Below are 21,511 nucleotides of genomic sequence, written 5' to 3' on the forward strand. Positions count from 1 at the left end.
GTATTGACAGGGAGAGCCTAACCTGTCAGCTGTGTTGTCGACGCCTCGAGAGAAAAGTGGAAGTAACCAGAGCTTGCCGCCAAGCAGTAGCTCTGGCCGTACGATGTGTATGATGTCAATTACATTTTCGAAGGCTTTTTAGAACGGAAAGGCGACTTTAAAAAAATCTAACACCCAGTGGTGTGTATTTTTTTGCCTCCCCTTTCGAATTCAGAATTCAAATTACTAGACAAAAAAATATATCCTGAGAAAAGTGGATTTTGAGGGGTATAGCTCCATAGACCTCCATTCATTCTGAACTGCCACCAGTTCAGAACCCGGAAGTTTCCCGAGAGTGGGAGTTCTCCCTTTATTAGACATTCTCTGGTACTGTCAGGCCAAATAGTGTCCTAGGGCCAAATAGTGTCCTACCTGACGTCACAATGCCGTTCCGAAGCAAGGACGCGTCCGTCGCTATGCCGACCTTAAATTCCTGAAATATCTACGAGTGCTAGCAGGAAACTGTCATGGTTGCTATACTGGTTACTAGGTAGGAAGTTTTGTATTTAGGCTTATTTAAACCAGTTTATTCCACGCTACTATTTAAAGTTTTCACTCGTTCGACATTCCTGAGACAGCAACACACGCAGGTAGAATACTATACGTGTGGCCTTCCCGGTCTGTTAAAATTGATGCTAAATAAGTGAATTTTTTTGACGAAAACAATTAGCCAGCTAGCACCAGCTATCAAACGAGTGAAAACTTTAAATAGTAGCGTAGAATAAACTGGTTTAAATAAGCCTAAATACAAAACTTCCTACCTAGTAACCAGTATAGCAGCAACCATGACAGTTTCCTGCTAGCACTCGTAGATATTTCAGGAATTTAAGGTCGGCATAGCGACGGACGCGTCCTTGCTTCAGAACGGCATTGTGACGTCAGGTAGGACACTATTTGGCCCTAGGACACTATTTGGCCTGACAGTACCACCAGAGCCTGTTTAAGGAGAGCCTGCCTACTCCCTATTTATCCCCATTGTACCGAATTTTGTTGCAGTTCCACCAGAGTTCCACTGGGAGTGATCGCGGTCGAGTGCATGTTGAATGGGAGTCTATGGAGCTAAACGGCTAAATTTGCCTCTTTCGCCTGATTGTTGTTGATAAATCTCAGATTTGATTATAGTTTTTGCATGTTCAACATGGATTACAGGTCAAAAGTTGAATGAACGAGTACTTATGTCCTTTCGATTTCTTACAGGGTAAATCGTTGTTGCCCATAACACGCTAGCATTCTGCTAACGAATGTTGATTGGTTAGTCAAGGACTGACTACGACCAGAGATCCCGCTTGATGGCATCCGAAGCAGAACCAGAATGTCAGAGCATTAGCAACATTAGCAACAACATTAGCAAGCCAAAACTCTTTCTAGCATGTGTATTGACAGGGAGAGCCTAACCTGTCAGCTGTGTTGTCGATGCCTCGAGAGTAAAGTGGAAGTAACCAGAGCTTGTCGTCAAGCAGTAGCTCTGGTCGTACGATGTGTATGACGTCAATGCCATTTTCAAAGGCTTTTTAGAACAGAAAGGCGACTTTAAAACAAATCTAACACCCAGTGGTGTGTATTTTTTTTGCCTCCCCTTTCGATTTCAGAATTCAAATTACTAGACAAAAAATTATTTCCTGAGAAAAGTGGATTTTGAGGGGTATAGCTCCATAGACCTTCATTCATTCTGCACTCGACCGTTAGCGCCCTCATATGGAACTTGAGTGGAACTGCAACCAGTTCAGAACCCGGAAGTTTCCCGAGAGTGGGAGTTCTCTCTTTATTAGACATTCTCTGGTACCACCATCTTATCTATACTCAGTGTTGGGGGGTAACGGAATACATGTACCGGCGTTACGTATTCAGAATACAAATTATGAGTAACTGTATTTAGTTAAAGAGAGTCTATTCACTCTCTAAATAAGTTAAGGCAACTCCATGCATTTCCCAGAACTTCTATCTTGTGGTTCCTACACTGTACCAGAGCCATAGAAAAAGAGAGTTGCGACACGCTTTGATCTTGCCGACACGTGATCACGTGGTTCATGTAGCTCGCTGTAGTTCCAAAAAGCCCCACTGCTGTCAACATTTTTTAATGGTTTTCAATGGAGCTGGCCAACGGAAGTCGCTTTCTCAGGCAAATGACGAATGAAACAGGCTCGGTTGAAGAAATCTGATATTCTGGCCATCTTTAGCTGACTCGTATCTACATAAGGCAGTCCTCCCTGACGTTTTTGGTGTAAAATGGAGTGAACTACAACATTGTGAACACTCACTGCCAGTGAAACGTAGGAAAAAAGCTAGAGCTTTTTTGTCACGTGGTTCCGGTAGCTCGCTGTAGTAAAAAAAAAACCCCACTGCTGTCAACCTGTGTGAATGGTTTTCAGCGGGACAGACAGCAGCACCATCTCGATTCACGGATATTTTCGGTATATTAACACAATGTCAATTGGTTACTGGTGTGTTGTATCATGTATGTATGATACTTTATTAACATGTATGTATAACATTAACTTATAATACATAACGCAATATTGTGAAGCAGAGCTAGAAATGGCTATGCTAGCAGTAACTAGCCTATATTGTTCCACTTAACGTTTAACCTTCGACTGTTGAAGTAAATGGGATTTGTTCAACTTTTTTTTCTTCTTCATCAGCCCACTGACAATTTACCACATTAACAACACTTATGTTTGTAGTACTTGATGCAAGTTGAATCTAACCATGATCACCAGCAACACCAGCAAATGATCACCAGCAATACTGTGAAAATAATAGAACAGAATTTACAAGGCAACCAACTGCAATTCAATAAAACATTTTATTGTACAATATGTCCAGTGTTCTTCCACTCCTTTTGTTTGTAGTGAGCAGGTGATCTAAATGTCTGCTTTTCACAAACCTTAGACCGCAGTAGTAGATGCATCTAGTTGAGCTAACTAGCTAACTACTGAGTGGACCTGAAATTCCTGCCGAGCGTTGCTGGACGATAGGCTTTAATCTGCAATTCATTGTTGCTAGCTCTAATCTAAAAGCTCTAAAAGCAGATTCTGTAAACTGTGTATGCCAAAGAACACCAATAACTAGAACTAATTTGACAGACTATAAACCAACGATCTTTTGGTTATAATACACGTGCTCTCTAGCTAGCTACAGTAAAAGTGTTGCTTAGCTCTAGATACTAGACCCATAGTCTAGCACAAACTGCATTTAGAATCTAACAAGCTATAATCTTACGATACATTTTCTCTACAGCTGGCTGTATGAAATACTACTAATAACAATTGATATGTGGTGGTGGAAATATGAAAAAATGCAGGATTTTCATCAATTTACCAGCTCACTTGCTTCGGACCCCATAATATTCCATTCATTGTTGCTAGCTCTATAGGCAAATAAAGACAATCTTTGTACGCCAACAAACACCAATAACTAGAACTAATTTGAAAGACTATAAACCAACGGACTTCTGGTTCTGATACAAATGCTCTTTAGCTAGCTACAGTAAAAGTGTTGCTTAGCTGTACGTAAGATACTAGACTTACAGTCTAACTCTAACTGCATTTAGAATCTAACAAGCTATTATCTTACGAAAATGTTTATCTTAAGTTGGCCGTATGAAATTCTACTCATAACAAATTATATGTGGTGGTTGAAATATGAAAAAATGCATGATTTTCATCAATTCACCAGCTAACTTACTTCGGAGACACTGAAAATGAATGGGGTTCAACGGTGGAAAATACAATGTTTGGAACTATAGGTCGCGTGGGACACGCTTTTCTTCCTCATTCCTCGATAACAATGGGAGTCTATGGAAGTGTCGCAACTCTCTTTTTCTATGGCTCTGCACTGTACTAACAACCAGAGCCATAGAAAAAGAGAGTTGCGACACGCTTTGATCTCGCCGACACGTGATCACGTGGTTCATGTAGCTCGCTGTAGTTCCAAAAAGCCCCACTGCTGTCAACTTTTTTGAATGGTTTTCAATGGAGCTGGCCAACGGAAGTCGCTTTCTCAGGCAAATTACGAATGAAACAGGCTCAGTTGAAGAAATCCGATATTCTGGCTATCTTCAGCTGACTCTTATCTACATTAGGCAGTCCTCGCTGACGTTTTTGGTGAACAATGGAGTGAACTACAACATGTGTGAACACTCACTGCCAGTGAAACGCAGGAAAAAAGCTAGAGCTTTTTTGTCACGTGGTTCCGGTAGCTCGCTGTAGTTAAATGAAAACCCACTGCTGTCAACGTGTTTGAATGGTTTTCGGCGGGACCGACAGCAGCACCATCTCGATTCACGGATATTTTCGGTATATTAACACAATATCAATTGGTTACTGGTGTGTTGTATCATGTATGTATGCTACTTTATTAACATGTATGTATAACATTAACTTATAATGCATAACGCAATATTGTGAAGCAGAGCTGGAAATGGCTATGCTACCCTACATTGTTCCACTTAACGTTTAACCTTCGACTGTTGAAGTAAATGGGATTTGTTCAACTTTTTTTTTTCTTCATCAGCCCACTTACAATTTACCACATTAACAACACGTTTGTACTTGATGCACGTTGAATCTAACCATGATCACCGGCAACTGTTCAATAGAAAAAAATTGAACAGAATATACAAGGCAACCAACTGCAATTCAATAAAACATTTTATTGTACAATATGTCCAGTGTTCTTCCACTCCTTTTGTTTGTAGTGAGCAGGTGATCTTAATGTCTGCTTTTCACAAAACTTAGACCGCAAAGCTAGCTACAGTAAAAGTGTTGCATAGCTCTACTATAGTCTAGCGCAAACTGCATTTAGAATCTAACAAGCTATAATCTAACAAGCCATAATCTTACAGTACATTTTATCTACAGCTGGCTATATGAAATAATACTAATAACAATTGATATGTGGTGGTTGAAATATGAAAAAATGCAGGATTTTCATCAATTTACCAGCTCACTTGCTTCGGACCCCATAAGCCATATATGGCTCTAACAGCTCTAACTGCATTTAGAATCTAACAAGCTATAATCTTACGAAAATGTTTATCTTAAGTTGGCCATATGAAATACTACTCATAACAATTGATATGTGGTGGTTGAAATATGAAAAAATGCATGATTTTCATCAATTTACCAGCTAACTTACTTCGTAGACACTGAAAATGAATGGGGTTCAACGGTGGAAAATACCATGTTTGGAACTATAGGTTGCATGAGACACGCTTAACTTCCGCATTCCTCGATAACAATGGGAGTCTATGGAAGTGTCGCAACTCTCTTTTTCTATGGCTCTGCTAACAACTACATGTATCGCTCCCATGTCATTGCCTCTCGTTCTTTCCTTCTGCAATGCTATTGGCTAAGCCAATGCATGGCCATCACATGCACAAGGAACGCAAACTCACGTACCATGGTTGGCCCAGAGCCATAGAGTCATTGGCTCTGGGTTGGCCAATGCATGCTTATCATCCACTCTGAAATAGTTTTTAAGAGACACGTACAAGGGTTTTCCTTACGAGCATGTTCGGGAAACGCACGTAAAAATAAGATGGTTCGTTATTTTGCTCGTGGAGAACCTTGTAACAACTAAGATCCATCGTTATCGGGAAACGCATTTTAGTAAGCAGACTTTGATGGTCGCATTCCTACACTTATAAAATGCAATTCAATGTGGAAGTAATCCAAGTATTCAGTAACGTAACGGAATACGTTACAAAATACATTTTTGGGCATGTATTCTGTAACGAAATACGTTTTGAATGTATCCTTCCCAACAGATACATTCAAAACGGTTTAGTCTAGCTAGACCCACAACTGCAGATACATTACTAATTAATCAGAGAAAGAGCAACAACAAAGGCACACAAGACTTCAGCAAGGCAAATGTCGCCTACCTGATCACACCACTCTGTGCAAAAACTAAAGCGCCTTATCTCCTGCACAGATTAAAGTTCAATGCTGACTAGGGAATGTTACTTTTATGGTATGCAAAGCACATTGTACAAACTTGAAAATGCACTTTGGACTGAAACAGTCACTCCCCTGTGTTGCACTCTCCCCTCCCCCTCTGTTGGAAAAGCAAGGCTCTGTCAAAATACGGAGGGTATAGTTCCTGGTTCAGCGTTTTGTAGGGTTAAAATGATGTATCCGTAGTACCATAACCATGAAACTGATTATGGTACAATTGATAATATAAAAGTACAACATTTCATAGGAAAGCCACTGGGTATTTTGATTGGGAAGAAATGTTTAATATTTCCGATAAACGCCTACAACTCCCATGATACACTCTGTGAGATTAATTGGTGCGTTCGACTTCATGCAACGCCGGCGTCGCCTGCAGCCGCCTGCTGCCCGGCTGACTTGAAGCCGCCTTTGGCATTCTCAGCTTCAAGCCGGTGGTTGCAGGCGACGCCGGCGCTGCATGAAGTCGAACGCACCTATTGCGTCACGTGAACAAGGGAGTGTATGTCCGCTGACGGTTATTTCTTCCTCTGGAGACGTCGCAAGGCCAACAATGTGCACCCGGTAAGAGACTAAACCTCTGATTTATCATAAACAACTATGAACTTAACTAATGTTTTGCTTTACGTTTTTTAATCAAGCATAGCTAGCTTGATTGCTTATCTTCTTAGGTGCACCTAAAGGAAAACGATGGTGCTTGGCTGAGGGTGGGTAGATCTTCACCCGTTAAATCTCCAACAATGAAGCCTAGAAAATGAAACGCTGTGGTCTTTCACTTGTCTTTCAGTGGTTCTCACCTGGTCTAACCTCAGGACCCACAATATTATCATATACTAAACGGTCTAGATTTTGATGAGATGCGGTAGCTTCCTGTCCAAGTCTTTCAAGTTCAAGTCAACAGGACAATTCTGGGATGGTATCGCCCAGGAGAGTTAGTGAAACCTGAGTATTTCAGAGAGATGGTGCTGCACAGGTTTTTATTCCTTTGCAGTGCTAGCCTTCCTATTATTGGTCTACAAAGAAGACAGAGAGGAAGGTAGACTTTGACCTACTTCCCCTGATACCCTGTCAGACTACAATGGCGTTCCAGTCCTATGCTTAGACACGAGCAGTAATCCTTCACAGGCTAATAAACATAGCTTGTTTGACTGAACCTTCTACTACAGCATTAAAGTGTGCTTTGATTTGATGAATGTTTTTATTTCCAGTGTCCAGCCAATTGAGTGGACCACTGACTGCAAGAACCAAAAGTAAGTAATATTATAATGAATGTGTGTGTACATGTGTCTCTTTCTAACCGTGTTTTTCTTAACCCCTCTCCAGTTACGATGGCATCTTGTTGGTCACCCAGAACCATGAAACTCTTCCCCATGAACTGGAATGCTTGAAAGCACCTCTGCAGGACTACAGCTCTGTAGGTACACACAAACAACAACATTACATACAGTGCCCTCCAAAAGTATTGGAACAGTGAGGCGAATTCCTTTATTTTTGCTGTAGACTGAAAACATTTGGGCTTGACATCAAATAATGAACGTGAGACCAGAGATCAACGTTTCAGCTTTTATTTCCAGGTATTTACATCAGGATCTGATGCACAACTAAGAAAATATCACATTTTGTTTGAATCCACCCATTTGTCATGTGATCAAAAGTATTGGAACAGATATACTTAAAACATATTTAAGTGAATAAGACTTAATATTTAGTTGCAAATCCTTTGCTTTCAATAACTGCAGCAAGTCTGTGACCCATTGACGTCACCAAACTTTTGCATTCTTCCTTTTTGATGCTTTCCCAGGCTTTCACTGCAGCCTCTTTCAGTTGTTGTTTGTTTTGTGGGGTTCCTCCCTTCAGTCTCCTCTTAAGCAGGTAAAATGCATGCTCTATAGGGTTTAAGTCTGGAGATTGACTTGGCCAGTCTAATACCTTCCATTTCTTGCCCCTGATGAACTCCTTTGTTGTTTTGGCAGTGTGTTTTGGGTCGTTATCTTGCTGCATGATGAAGGCTCTGCCAATCAGTTTGGTTGCATCTTTCCTTAAATTGGCAGACAAAATGTTTCTGTAGACTTCCGAGTTCATTTTGCTGCTGCCATCATGTGTTACATCCTCAATGAAGATTAATGAGCCCGTCCCAGAAGAAGCCATGCAAGCCCAAGCCATGACATTACCTCCACCGTGTTTCACAGATGAGCTTGTGTGTTTGGGATCATGAGCAGTTCCTTTCTTTCTCCAAACTTTAGCCTTTCCATCACTTTGGTAAAAGTTAATCTTTGTCTCATCAGTCCATAAAACTTTGTCCCAGAATTTTTGAGGTTCATCTCTGTACTTTTTGGCAAATTCCAGCCTGGCCTTCCTATTCTTCTTGCTAATGAGTGGTTTGCATCTTCTGGTGTAGCCCTTGTACTTTTGTTCATGAAGTCTTCTGCGAACAGTAGATAGTGATACCTTCACTCCTGCCATCTGGAGGTTGTTGCTGATCTCACTAACAGTTGTTTTAGGGTCTTTCTTTACAGCTCTCACAATGTTTCTGTCATCAACTGCTGATGTTTTCCTTGGTCTACCTGTTCGACGTCTGTTACTTAGTACACCAGTAGTTTTCTTCTTCTTCAGGACATTCCAAATGGTTGTACTGGCTATGGCCAATGTTTCTGCAATGGCTCTGATTGATTTTCCATCTTCTCTAAGACTCACAATTGCTTGTTTTTCACCCAAAGACAGCGCTCTGGTTTTCATGTTGTTTTCACCTCTGAATACAGTCTGCATAGACAAAACCTATCTTACCCAATCTGAACCTGAGTGTAGACATTCAGTGGTATTTATTGATTGAATAATGTATGTAATAGGACACACCTGGGCAACAAAACACACCTGTCAGTCACATGTTCCAATACTTTTGCTCACGTGACAAATGGGTGGGTTCGAACAAAAAGGTGATATTTTCTAATTTGTGCATCAGATCCTGATGTAAATACCTGGAAATAAAAGCTGAAACGTTGATCTCTGGTTTCACATTCATCGTTTGATGTCAAGCCCAAATGTTTTCAGTCTACAGCAAAAATAAAGGAATTGGCCTCACTGTTCCAATACTTTTGGAGGGCACTGTATTTATACCAGTGTATGTGCTATGTGTAGTAAGGAAGAAAAACAACAACTCTACCAGGTATCAAGAAAAGTGACACTAAGACAAGCCATTTAGCCACATTAGCCTTTATTAATGCTTAAGCAGAGAGTATATGACCTAACCTACCCCGCAACAAAACTCTGAGAGACAGCTCAGTGTCTCCCTCTTCTGTATCAGTACCGTGGAGCAAAAATCAGGACGTCCGACTCTGGTCTGTGGGAGGCTGGAACACAGAGTTCTGGAACTGGATAACAACACTAAAGACACACAGATTCAAGATAGTGCATTGTGCCTGTGATAAAATTGGTGGCACACACACCCAGATAGGGCACAGTGCCCACGATGATGTCAGTGACACAGATTTCTGGAATTATAGTGTGCACCTGTGAGCAGTGCCCATGATGCAGCTGGTGATGACAGTTCTCAGTGTTTTTGATACCTATATTTCCCAGATCACTATTAAAATTCTCGGTCATCTCTCAAGTACTTGTTCAACAACCACATCTATTCTAGTCAAATTGCCAATGCTTTGGTAATCTACATTCATGCGAATGGTTATGTAGCCTTAATTTGTCTTCTGTTTACTATGTTATATATTGCTTATGTTGATCAAAATGTACTATATTGGTTCTGTTAAATTGTCTTACCACTACAAACAGCAGTTTTGATATCAGTAAACACATTAATTTATGCAACAAAATTCACTGATCTATACTGAAAGTATATCCACTTTATATTGTCGTTCTGTTTGCTAGCCAGCTCCTTTGAAAGCAGATGATTATCGGTTGTACAAGCAAATGTCCCTATTTTCCTTGCTAGTTTATTTTAATTGTGAATGCCTTTGTTAATCGCATTAGTTCCATCGCGGTACTGCACTCCGTTGGATTTTAAAAAGGACACCTGCAAAATATGAACTTTGCAGAGTGCCCAGTTGAGATATTTGTAGGAAACTCGCTGTAGACCAGAGCTGGGACATGGAGAGAGCAAGCTAAACTGGAGGCAAATTATTTTAATTTACATTTTATGTCAATGCTTATCCAAACAATGTCAATGTGACACTGCACTCCGTTGGATTATAAAGAGGACACATGCTGAATATTAACCCCACCCCCCCTTTCCCCCCCAGGTTGACAGTGGTCTAGGGGAGGAGGTTGTGGTGTTGAAGGTCCCTGGTCTCCCTGGTAACCGCCTTGTGTTTTCCTCTACTGGCCCTGTTATCCGTGACTACGATGACATCAGGCGCTTCAGTGATGCTGCCATTAGTGGTATCAAACGGTCAGTGACCTGAGACTGCATTGTCTACCGGTCAGTCATGCAATCTAAGACTACCTTGTCAAACCTGGTTTGCAGCAGAGAGTTTTAAACATTTAATCATTTGTCTTTCTCCCTCAGGGCCATGAAAGCAGGCATGCAGCGCCCTCTTCTTATCTGTCCATGCCACAGCAGCTACAAGAGGAGCACCCTGGTGGCTGCCCTGGGGGCCTTGCATGCTCTCTACATGGTGAGATATATGCAGACACTCATATGCGCACACATTATTTACACTGTACTGTCTGATTGGATGCTCAGAGCAGTGTGTACCTGTGTTCCCCAGCCTCTGGAGGTGAGGGAGGCAAGTCTGAAGCCCAGCCCATACAAGGTGTGTGTCCTGGGACTGTGGGTGGCCCAGCAGGCCCAGGGACAGATACTCTTGGACCTGGCCTCTGCTCTTGAGGGTGGCAGGTGAGACGGTCATCAGAAATAAGCTCTGATTTGAAGAAGTAATTCACAACATGTAAAACCAGAGTCTTGGTTACTGGATATTTTGAATGTGTGTGATGGTTTAACCACACCTTACCTTTTATCTTTCTTTCTCTCTCTGGTCCTCCTTTCTTCTCTCCAACTGTCTGTCCATCCCCCTTTTCTCCATTTCTCTCACCCTTGCCACTTCTCTCCTTTTTACTTCCTTGCCCCTGTCTTTCCCTCCCCCCTCTCGCTGCCCCTACCCTCTTTTCTCTGCTACCCCCTCCACCCTCTCAGGCTGGTGTGCCGGGACATCGGAGGGTCAGATCCAGAGCGTATGGCTGCTCCTCGTGTGACTGAATACGTCCAGGCTCTCTTTAAGGACAGCCCTGTTCAGGTACCAGAAATGCAATTAACACCTGTATGGAAGTCTGACCTCATGTCACCCAAAGTGTTTCCCATTAATTATCTAGACCAGCCAACCAGCCCAATTAGCGGCCAGCGGGCCAGATCCAGCCGGCAAGAGCTAAATGTCTGGCCCACGCTGACAGCTTTAACTTCCTTCATGCTGCCAGTTTTAATGCAAACTACCCAGAAAATCTGACCAGTGCAAACAAAAAATTGCAAGCATGTTAACACCATACAAGCACTCGGTTTTAACTATGTGTAAAACAATGAATCCTAGCTCTGGCAAGCCATTCGCCGATTGCCGAGTTAATTAAACAATGTGCAATCGACATGGCTGCCTAAGTTTTAAACCAAGAGAAAAAATAAAAGTTGTTGAGCTGTTGAAGCAAGTTCCGCTGTCGGCTATCAGAAGAGTCGAAGTTTTAGCAGGGGAGTGTTTTTCCAGTCTACTACCAATTCGAAAACAGAAGCATTTTCACTATAGCAATAGACGTCCTGTGACCGAAACGAAATGGAACAGCTGTCTGTTGTGTTTGCTGGACTTTTTGTTTGCTGACTTTGCACAGAATATGCTCCAGGGAAATTTCATAATTAAATGTCGGTTTTGTAATCATTTTTTGTTCTAGAGAAAAATGTTCTCTTGTGTGATTCCCAACACCACTACTAATAATTATAAAATCATAATAGAAGTAACATCCGCGCAGAAAACTGTCGCCCCAAAAAAACATGTTGGCCCTTTGCTTGGCATGCCTGACCAAATTTGGCCCTTTTGGAAATCTAATTGGGGAAGCCTGATCTAGACTGTGGTGGTCATAGTTGGTCATAGTCCTGTCGTAGTGTACTAATGAACCAAAAATATTTTTTACACTTCTCATGTAAAATGTTACAATGTTAGATCTTTAATGCTATGAGCCCTGCTTCAGCAAAGTACCTCTCACCTCTTGTCGGGGGTGGTTGATGTGATGACTGGAGTGCCTTTTCAGGCATTTTTCTAAATACACAAGATGACGTCTTGGAAATGGGTTAAGAACCCATTTCCTAACCCATGGGCTAAAAATGGAACTGAGAGGTTCCAGACTTAATACGCAATTGTGAATTGGTCTGGCAATATCAAGCTAATTCGCCTGGGCCAGTCAGGCACACAGCACTTTATTTTTAGCTGCAACTAGCAGCTCTACAGCTCGGCCCGTCCACAAAAGTTGCATGCGGTTACGTGGTCGCAGATATTATGAACTCACACTTGTTATTGAAGTGTGGTCTAACCCTATATTAACCCCAATTGTTAAGCGGACAACTAGAAAAACACCCGGTGTTACAGATGACCAGTCCGTCCCTGGTCGGACACCATGTTCTGTAAGGAGGTCTGACCTCATGTTCTTCCAAAGGTGGAGGTGGTGAGTGAGCTGAAGGTGCTGGAGAAAGAGTACCCCTGTCTGGCTGCTGTTAACCGTTGTGCCAATGGTAGACTACCACCAATCACCCATCAGCAGGCTTTTTATCAATTAATCCATTACTAGCACTGTTGAGTGAAGTTGCTCTCCTGAGTGTTGTTGTAATGTGAGTGCGTATTCGTAGCGGTGCCCCGCCACCAGGCCAGAGTGGTGAAGCTGCAGTACTGTGGAGAAGGCCCAATCCAAACCACCCTCATGCTGGTGGGCAAGGTGAGAACACTGCTGCTTTAGTACCTGGGACCCTAGTCCACCACATAAGACTTGGGACTCTGACCCAAATACAGAGCTGAGACCCCAACACCAACATAAGTATATCACCCCCTGTTATGCTCTAATCAAGTTGTGTATGTGCACGTGCCAACATTAGGGAATCACCTATGACACGGGAGGAGCAGACATCAAGGCTGGAGGCATCATGGCGGGGATGCACAGGGACAAGTGTGGAGCAGCAGCTGTAGCTGGCTTCTTCCAGGTCAGTTATTGTCAGTGAGGCTGGTCTACTGCCTCCACTGTTACCTGTAGTAGTATGGGTAGTGTTGTTTTAACTCTGGTAGTACTGGTGATGTTGATCTAACTTCCTCTCACTCCAGGTCCTGGCCAAGATGAAGCCTAAGCATCTGAAAGTAGTTGGCTCCATGGCCATGGTGAGGAACAGCGTAGGGGCAGGTCAGTGGAATCTCTTTTTCTTTCTTTTTTAACTCCCTCTGTCTCTCCATGGGCCTCATTCTCGAACATTTTCTTCAGTTTCTTCTGAATTGTTTCTTACGGGCTTCGGAAAAACAACGTAAGAAAAGGACATCCGCCTAATTCACGAAAGCTTGAAAATGTGTTCCTATGCAGCAGAAGTTTTCTGAGCTGTGCTTCCCGGGAAGAGTTGTCTTAAGTTTAAAGTGTGTCCTCGTGCTCCTGAATTTGCATACATACACGCCCCGACAGCTCCTTATAAGGGCAGTCAGAATCAACACAATTAGGAAAGCAACAGCAACGCAAGTTATGTCCAAGCGAAAAGCAACCGGTGCACAGGTGCGTCAGTGCAACATACCAGTAAGATGAGCAGTGGAATTGTATTATAATTATTTAAATCCGAGGATGTCTGTTATGGCAAGCCGTTTTATCATTTAACCAATGAATTCTTGATATCCAAAATGCAATTCTGGATATCCAAAATTCGAATTCTGGATATCCAAAATGCAATTCTTGATATCAAGAATTCGAATTTTGGATATCAAAAATTAATTGGTTAAATGATAAAACAGTTTGCCATAGTCTGTAGAGTTAACGATTTTTCATAACTTCATTAACGCTTCAAACACGGAGAGTTTTCTCAAATGCAATTCCTTTGATCCTTGTGGTTTTTTAAGGAGTCGCATTTGAGACAACTGGCCGATTTACGACTGCTATTTCGAGTTCGAGTCTTCTGAAGTTCAGAACAAATCCCAGATGAGAGAACTTTCATGAATGCCAATGTTTTTCCTAAATCCAATTCAGAAGAAATTCCTTCTTAAATTCTTCATAACTGCGTTCGAGAATGAAGCCACATGTTTTTTTATTTGTCCCTGTGTGTGTGTGTGTGCGCAGACTGCTACGTGGCTGATGAGCTAGTGGTGTCGCGTGCAGGTCGCAGGGTGCGTGTGGGGAACACTGATGCAGAGGGCCGCATGGTTATGGTGGACTTGCTCTGTGAGATGAAAGAGAAGGTCAGAACACAAACTATTCAAATGTGGGAATGTCACTTTTTCTTCCTCACACACCTCAGGAATTCCCCCTCTCTCTAGGCGGTACGGGAGGTGTCTCCTCAGCTCTTCACCATCGCCACTCTGACTGGCCACGCCATCCGTGCCATGGGACCCAACTACTCTGTGAGCATGACCTCATGTCAAACTGAGGGGCAGCTACATGCATAAACACAAAATGAATGTAGCAAGGTTCTGGAACTTTTAGTTCCCAGAACTACCTTTTGAAGGAACTAGAAGGTTCCTGCAGCCCATTGTTTGCTGCATTTCCACTGCAGGAACTTACCACGTGATTAGGAAAATTTGTCTGCTGACGTCAGCATCGTATATAAAATAGAATATAAATAGAAAACAGAATGACATTAATATTATTTTTTGCATTGTGAAAAATACACTTTTAGTGCCGGTCGCTAGGGGTGGGCGGTATACCGGTATGAATACCGGTATTGCGTTGTGCCATGATATGGATTTTGCCATAATTCCTGGTATTCCCATGTGCTTCAGTAGCTTGCGATGTAGGCTAATGCAATGGATTCAATCAATGGATGTGTTTTTGCTTGTGGGATCGAATCCCACGCAAATCTTTTATTTTCTTAGCTTCCATTTATTATGGCGTGAATGGCTGTAATGTAGTGATCACTACATTTGTTAAGAATATAAACTTATGAAATGAATTGATTTCAAAAGATATGGCGAAGAAACACTCAGCCATGGGCAACACGAAATCGCATAGGAAACAAATGTTTTCATGTTGTGTTGCGCGTATTTTGATCGTATTGTCTGGGATATGTTCTTAGTATGAATTTTTAATATGTGGTGTCAAAAGGAGCTTTGATGTCGGGGTAAAAACGGCTATTGCCTCGGAACAAACCCCAAATACGTTATTAGTAGCCTACATTCGGGTAGTCTCTCTGGTAACCAGTTGTTCCAGAAGAAGCCAAATCAAAATGTTACCTGAAGGCCAAGGTGGTTATTAAGTACCTAACTGTTTTGTAGATTTCCATGAGCTGGAATGGCTCACTGCGTAAAGCAAGGGCCTTTGGTAACTTTAGTGTTTTGCTCTAGTGCAATCGAATCCCACTTTATGCGAGCCTGCAAATGTTTTATTTTGTTTCCATTTATTTTGTCGTGAATGGTAACGTAGTGCGCACATAGCCTATACTTTAATATTCGCCACAGCAAATATGAGATCTGACTTGAAAAACGCCAGTATTATGTTTGTGAATTTGTGACGAATCTGGTGATAGAGGCAGACTGATAGGTGCATGCACCGCTGGGAAACCAGTTAGCTCGGAAACCAGTAGGGACATAACACCGGCACGTTCAGTGAAGTTTGGCTAGCAACATCAGTTAGGCTAGCTGGCTCATAGCTTCTTCATGCAGCTTCTCCATGCAGGGCTCTAGACTGAGACCAAATGGTCGGCTTTTTTTCTGACAATGGCTGGGTTTCCCGCTAGAACGCTCTTAGAACGTTCTTAAGAAGATCTTAGCGTTAAGCGCTTCTTAACGAATCTGGGAAACCCGGCCAATGATCGCTTCCAGCAAACTTCTTTTGAATTAGCCATTTCCCCCGAACTAAATATCAAGCTTATTTACGCGTTTGGGGGCATATTTTCAGTTAGCAGATGGTACTGTTTGAATTGCGATTCCATCTGAAAAATACTGCTGGTGACAACTTTGTTAGAATAGCTGGTTTCAAAAGGGGTCCGGCTTGTTTCATAATAAACGGACCCATCTGCAACTGACGCATGCCCTACAATTTCCCGCAGAAATTGTACCACCCCTAGTTCCTCTTTCAAGTAATAAGCCCCTGTGTTCAAGTGTTGAGCATTAAATTAGCTGCATGGTCTGTAGAGATCTTGGGACAAAGCTTCAATAGCGTACATAACAGAAAGTGTTAAATTCTGTAGAAATTATGTAAATGTTTTATGTAGTTAGATGGTCCGAGGAGATTGAGTGGAGTTGGTGAAGCGTCCTGGTGAGTTGCAGTCATTCGCCATAGTTCTAGTACTAATCTGCGGCTAGTCTCCATAGATATCTATATTTTATATTGTCTATGGATATCCATGCCTAGTCTCCTCCACGTCTCCCCAAAGTGACGTCATCACCAAATTGCGCTAATATGCTAATGCTAACACCAAAAATGATATACATTTCTTGAGCGCTTCATGTACCCATTTATCAACAGTGATGTTTAACCTGCAATATGGCCTTTAAGTCACTCTCAGAAATGTGTCATTTGCATATAAAAATCACGAGCCTCTGTCGTTAGAAAATGATTTGGTTTTAAGTTATCCGACATCGACCAACAAACAGTAGCCTACTCTGTAAATTGTGTCGTCGAATTGTGCTAGCCAAAGGTAGAAACATTAGCAATCTCTTTACAAAGAGACAAATCCAATGCCAAGTTGGTTAGAATTGTGAAATGTATGTTTATTGTAGGCCAACAGAATCGAGTATTCAGTCATGTAATAGCCTAATTGTTTATAGCTAGAGCTAACTCATAAACGACCTACGATCCCATAAACGTAGGCTTTTTCCGTCGATTTTCCGTGGCAATTAAACGCTGCAAAATTTGGAAAATTCAACTCTTGAGACAGTGACACACCGGAGTTACCCAATCCAAATCTGTAAGAGTGCGGTAGATTAGCCCCTGCAGTGCGGATTGCATTGTTATGACATTTTAAGAATAACTAATATATCTTGATAAATACCGATACTGTCAGTGCTTACGAATTATACCGTGATAAACATTTTAGGCCATCAAATCAAATCAAAATCAAATCAAATTTATTTGTATAGCCCTTTTTACACGCAAGCATGTCACAGAGGGCTTCACATGCGCCCATAGAACTGCCCCTCAACCAACCTAAACCCTCAAGGAAGACAAGGAAAAACTCCCAGAAAAACTCCCACCGGGAGAAAAAATGGAAGAAACCTTGGGAGGAGCAATTCAGAGAGGGATCCCCTCCTCCAGAGACGGTTGGTAAGAGAGAGGAGCAGAACACAAGCTAAACATAGTCATACAGTGTCAATGGGTTTTGAAACACCAAAATCCATTGTTCGGCTTTATAGACGTTGGATGGGACCGGGAAACTCGCTGTTGGCCGTCATGGAGACTGGATTCCGGGTGACGACCTGGTTCAGCGTTGGCAGACCGACGACCAAGCAGGTCCTGACAGCTCAAACCCCCCACACCACAGGGAATGTGTGGGGGGGGGACAGAGAGGAGAGCAGGGATTAGAGAATGCCAGGAGCAGCTAACAGTTACAGTCAAAATAGAATGAGATCCCCACCGGTCAAGTGTGGACTAGTGCAGCAATTTAACAGAGCAAAAAGGGTATTTGATGCAGCCCCACACACCAAAACAACGACAGCCCCCCTCAGTTGGAACATGAAATCTGTTCCAGGGGAAAGAACTCTAAAGTAGGTTATACTTATACGAATAAGGATGAAAACAGCCAGTCCCCCGTTGTCTCCAACTAGTAATAAAAACTATAACAGTAACAATATACAGCAACGGAACTATAATAATAATAATACTAACAATATACAGTAACAGGTTTACTTTATTTGTAACATCTAGCTGGGCAATGTGAACATAAGCTATAATTAAAATTTAAAAGTTACATGTGATACACACATAGGCAAGCACACATCCCAGGTTTACATAGAAAGTACACACATACTTCCCTTTAACAATCATAGAATTGACTAAACAAGAACGTTTTTAATCTAGTTTTAAATGTCGAGACAGTATCAGCTTCCTTAATTGAGATGGGTAATTTGTTCCAAAGAAGAGGTGCTCTATATGAGAACGCCCTACCTCCAGCAGTTTTTTTCTTAACTTTGGGTATTACCAGATAGCCGGCATTTTGAGATCTTAGAGACCTTGCGGGGCAATAGGGTGCAAGGAGACCGGAGAGGTACAGTGGTGCCAATCCATGCAGAGATTTGTAAGTTAGTAGTAGAACTTTGAAATCAGCTCTGGCTTGGATAGGGAGCCAGTGTAAAGAGATAAGAGTCGATGTTATATGATCAAACTTTCTAGTTTTAGTCAATAGTCTAGCAGCAGCATTTTGCACCCGCTGTAAGTTTTTTAGGTAGGTAATTGGGAGGCCAGAGAACAACACATTGCAGTAGTCCAATCGGGACGTAACAAAAGCATGTATTAGTTTTTCAGCATCATCCTTTGAGAGGAATTTTCGTATTTTGGCAATATTACGTAGATGGAAAAATGCTGTTCTGGTGATTTGCTTAATATGGTACTCAAATGAAAGGTCTGGGTCCATTGTGACTCCCAGATTTTTTACCAGCTGGCTTTGAGATACTTTGACGCCGTCTAAGTCTAAGGTTAGATGGGATAAATTATTTCGGTGTTTTTTCGGACCAAAAATTTGAACCTCGGTTTTATCCGAATTAAGAAGAAGGAAATTTGCAGTCATCCAAGTTTTCAACCCGGAAACACAGGTTTCCATAGCATGTGGAAATTCTCCCGGCTTTATAGACATGTATAGCTGAGTATCATCTGCATAGCAGTGAAAATCTACCCCAAAACTTCTAATTATGTTTCCTAAAGGCAACATATAGAGTGAAAATAACAGAGGGCCTAAAACTGAACCCTGTGGTACTCCGTATTTTACAATGGAGCTCCTGGATGAGCAACCATCATAGTGGACATATTGTGATCTATCAGATAGATACGATCTGAACCACTGAAGTGAAGTACCAGAAATCCCAACATAGTTCTCCATACGTTCCAGGAGAATCTCATGATCTACAGTGTCAAAAGCTGCACTTAGGTCTAGAAGAACAAGGACAGAGCTAAAGCCCGCGTCAGAGGCTAATAATAGATCATTGACTACCTTGGCTAATGCAGTTTCAGTGCTGTGGTGAAGACGAAATCCAGACTGGAGAGGTTCATAGAGCTGATTTGAGGAGAGGTGCTCAGTGAGCTGTTTTGCCACAGCTTTTTCCAAAATTTTGGAGAGAGATGGCAAATTTGAAATGGGCCTGTAATTGCTAAGACAACCTGGATCCAGGTTTGGTTTTTTAAGAAGGGGCTTGATAATAGCTTGTTTGAAATCGTCAGGGACTTGTCCAGTTACAAGAGATTCATTAATAATACTAAGCATGGGCGGTCCAATAATATGGAGAAGTTCCCTACAAAGTTTGGCAGGGAGGGGATCGAGAAGGCAGCTAGGCCATACCGCCCAGCCCTACCGGTCGCTGATTCCAGTTGCTGCGGGCTCGTCCCGTAATTTGAAACTAGAAACTGAACATGAACTAAAGTCCTGATACGCTGATTAGTGTGCTTTGTTACATATTTTGGAGAATAAATTCCATGTATATCTATGGGAGAAAAATATTAAGGTGCATGTTAGACTACTAAAACAGAGCAATTTGAATTAGATTGAAGTGGAACAGACAGGCTACCCAGATAATTTCCTCCTGCTACAAGCATAAATGTTTGGACTTTGGTCAACTTCATCGGTCCAGCTATTGTATGTTAATTTGTTCTCCATGTTTTAATGTGTGTGTGCTTGCAGCAAGAAGGATCCAGATGCATCATGAACAGATTATTATTGTACTTATTTGCTGCCTCAGAAATGACAAGATGGTTGGAATACTAGAATGCTGCCAAGAGTACTCAACTAATCTGAAATGTTTGACACTGCAAGCCCCACCCTAAAGGTTCCTGTATTTTGGAAAGTACTACCCCCGTAGTAGGAACTTAGTTTTTGCTTTGAGTTCCAGGGTTACGTTTTTGTAGTGGAAATGCGGCTTTACAATGTTTGCTAAACATATACACACACACACACACACACTTAGTCTGCCATATACACACAGACAGTGATGAGAGGCTGTTCCCTACAGATCATCATGGATAATGGGCCTGCCCATCGCTCTGGGAATGCTCTGCAGTGGCAAAAAGGTAAGCTACTGATGTGTCCCTGGTGGTAGTGCTGGGGGAAGTGTTCGAGGTGTACACTTATATATCGATGGTGTTGTGTCCCTGGTGGTAATGTAGCTGGGGAGGTGCTGGGGGACGTGTTTGAGGTGTCCAGTATCAGACGTGAGGACTATGAGTTTCACAAGGGCAAGTCTGAGTACGAGGAGATCCTGCAGAGCAACAACCTACCTTCCTCTGCAACCCCCCGAGGTCACCAGACCCCTGCGGCTTTCCTCATCATGGCCTCTGGCCTAGACAAGGTACACACACATGTTGCTTGATGATGTTGTTATTATTGATTGTAGTTCATATGAGAAACTGTCACTCTCTATCTCAGTATGGGCAGGACTCAGACCAGCCTCTACCCTACTCCCACATTGACATCGCTGGCTCCAGCGGTCCGTTCCCTGGAGTTCCTACTGGTGCCCCCATTCTCGCCATGGCCACAAACTACATCCTGCCCAGTGCCTAACAACACACCATCCTGTCAGCATCTCCTAATATAGAAACAGAATCAGTAGAATGTTTCTTGATAAGTGACCGTCCACGTGTAAAAGGTGCCAATTGCTTATACAATGCACAGAACACAATAGTGGATTTGAAAACATTCCAGAATACTTGTCTTCTTTCATGAATTCTTCTATAACCTTGCAAGTTCCATCCGTCCGACTCAGCCCAGCAGTTCCTAACATGTGTTTTCACTGTACTCAGGGAAGAGACCAGCACAGAGTATTTATTCCATCCATTTTCTATGTGTGCTAGTTTCAAACTGGAGTGTGGCAGTGCATTTTATGATTGTGTGCAAGAAAATATCAAACACTCCAATAAAATAATTGGTATGTTCCTTCAAGTAAAAAGTCTTGCCTCATTTTATTGGTGGCCAAGCAGCAAAGCTACTGTGTTTCTACCTTTTCTTCTTCTTGTAATTGGGTGTGCTTGCGTCGGCACACACTGTTTTCTCATATATATTTAGAGTTCCTCCGGTAGGAGGAGGAAGTACCATGGGAGTCGATGGCTGCCCTAGACCAGTAATGTAAAAAGTTGAGAAATTTGGCATGTTGAAACTGCAGCGCAGTAACTACCATACCCAACATGGTCCACGTGAGACAATAGGTGGCGCTACAGGC

The 21,511-nt window shown here is 42.2% G+C and overlaps 2 protein-coding genes across 10 annotated transcripts in view; one reads left to right on the top strand and one right to left on the bottom strand.

Moving 5' to 3' along the window:
- Positions 1 to 6,125, bottom strand: part of fahd2a (fumarylacetoacetate hydrolase domain containing 2A) — a 35,690-nt gene extending 29,565 nt beyond the window's left edge. For 4 of the 7 annotated variants that reach the window (XM_047015425.1, XM_047015424.1, XM_047015422.1 and 1 more), the window contains exon 1: positions 5,924 to 6,109. The gene's annotated coding sequence lies outside the window, so the exon portion shown is untranslated. Of the gene's footprint in view, positions 1 to 5,923 lie in introns of all 7 variants that reach the window. The other 3 variants (XR_006955583.1, XM_047015423.1, XM_047015428.1) reach the window with 3 other exon arrangements.
- Positions 6,126 to 6,454: 329 nt separating this feature from the next.
- On the top strand, positions 6,455 to 21,241 carry zgc:152830 (uncharacterized protein LOC767682 homolog). Of its 3 annotated transcripts, none has more exons than XM_047015419.1 (16): positions 6,455 to 6,557; positions 7,202 to 7,243; positions 7,317 to 7,407; positions 10,244 to 10,392; positions 10,510 to 10,618; positions 10,712 to 10,839; positions 11,137 to 11,236; positions 12,633 to 12,708; positions 12,823 to 12,908; positions 13,066 to 13,170; positions 13,289 to 13,364; positions 14,277 to 14,395; positions 14,474 to 14,557; positions 20,309 to 20,366; positions 20,463 to 20,644; positions 20,722 to 21,241. In XM_047015419.1, the coding sequence occupies exons 1-16, from the start codon at positions 6,547 to 6,549 to the stop codon at positions 20,854 to 20,856; spliced, it is 1,551 nt and encodes a 516-aa protein (XP_046871375.1). In that variant the 5' UTR covers positions 6,455 to 6,546; the 3' UTR covers positions 20,857 to 21,241. The 3 variants fall into 3 exon arrangements, with proteins under 3 accessions (XP_046871375.1, XP_046871377.1, XP_046871376.1); XM_047015421.1 differs by lacking the exon at positions 6,455 to 6,557 and adding an exon at positions 6,677 to 6,700; XM_047015420.1 differs by lacking the exon at positions 6,455 to 6,557 and adding an exon at positions 6,938 to 7,029.
- Positions 21,242 to 21,511: the final 270 nt, after the last annotated feature.

Source organism: Hypomesus transpacificus, unplaced genomic scaffold, assembly GCF_021917145.1.
Source record: "Hypomesus transpacificus isolate Combined female unplaced genomic scaffold, fHypTra1 scaffold_30, whole genome shotgun sequence".
Lineage (NCBI taxonomy): Eukaryota > Metazoa > Chordata > Actinopteri > Osmeriformes > Osmeridae > Hypomesus > Hypomesus transpacificus.

Coding starts and splice junctions, on each gene's coding strand:
- zgc:152830 (XM_047015420.1), top strand. CDS start 6,953: ATGGTGCTGCACAGGTTTTTATTCCTTTGCAGTGCTAGCCTTCCTATT. Junction 10,393..10,509: donor GCCATTAGTGGTATCAAACG/GTCAGTGACCTG, acceptor TTTCTCCCTCAG/GGCCATGAAAGCAGGCATGC. Junction 13,171..13,288: donor CTGTAGCTGGCTTCTTCCAG/GTCAGTTATTGT, acceptor CTCTCACTCCAG/GTCCTGGCCAAGATGAAGCC.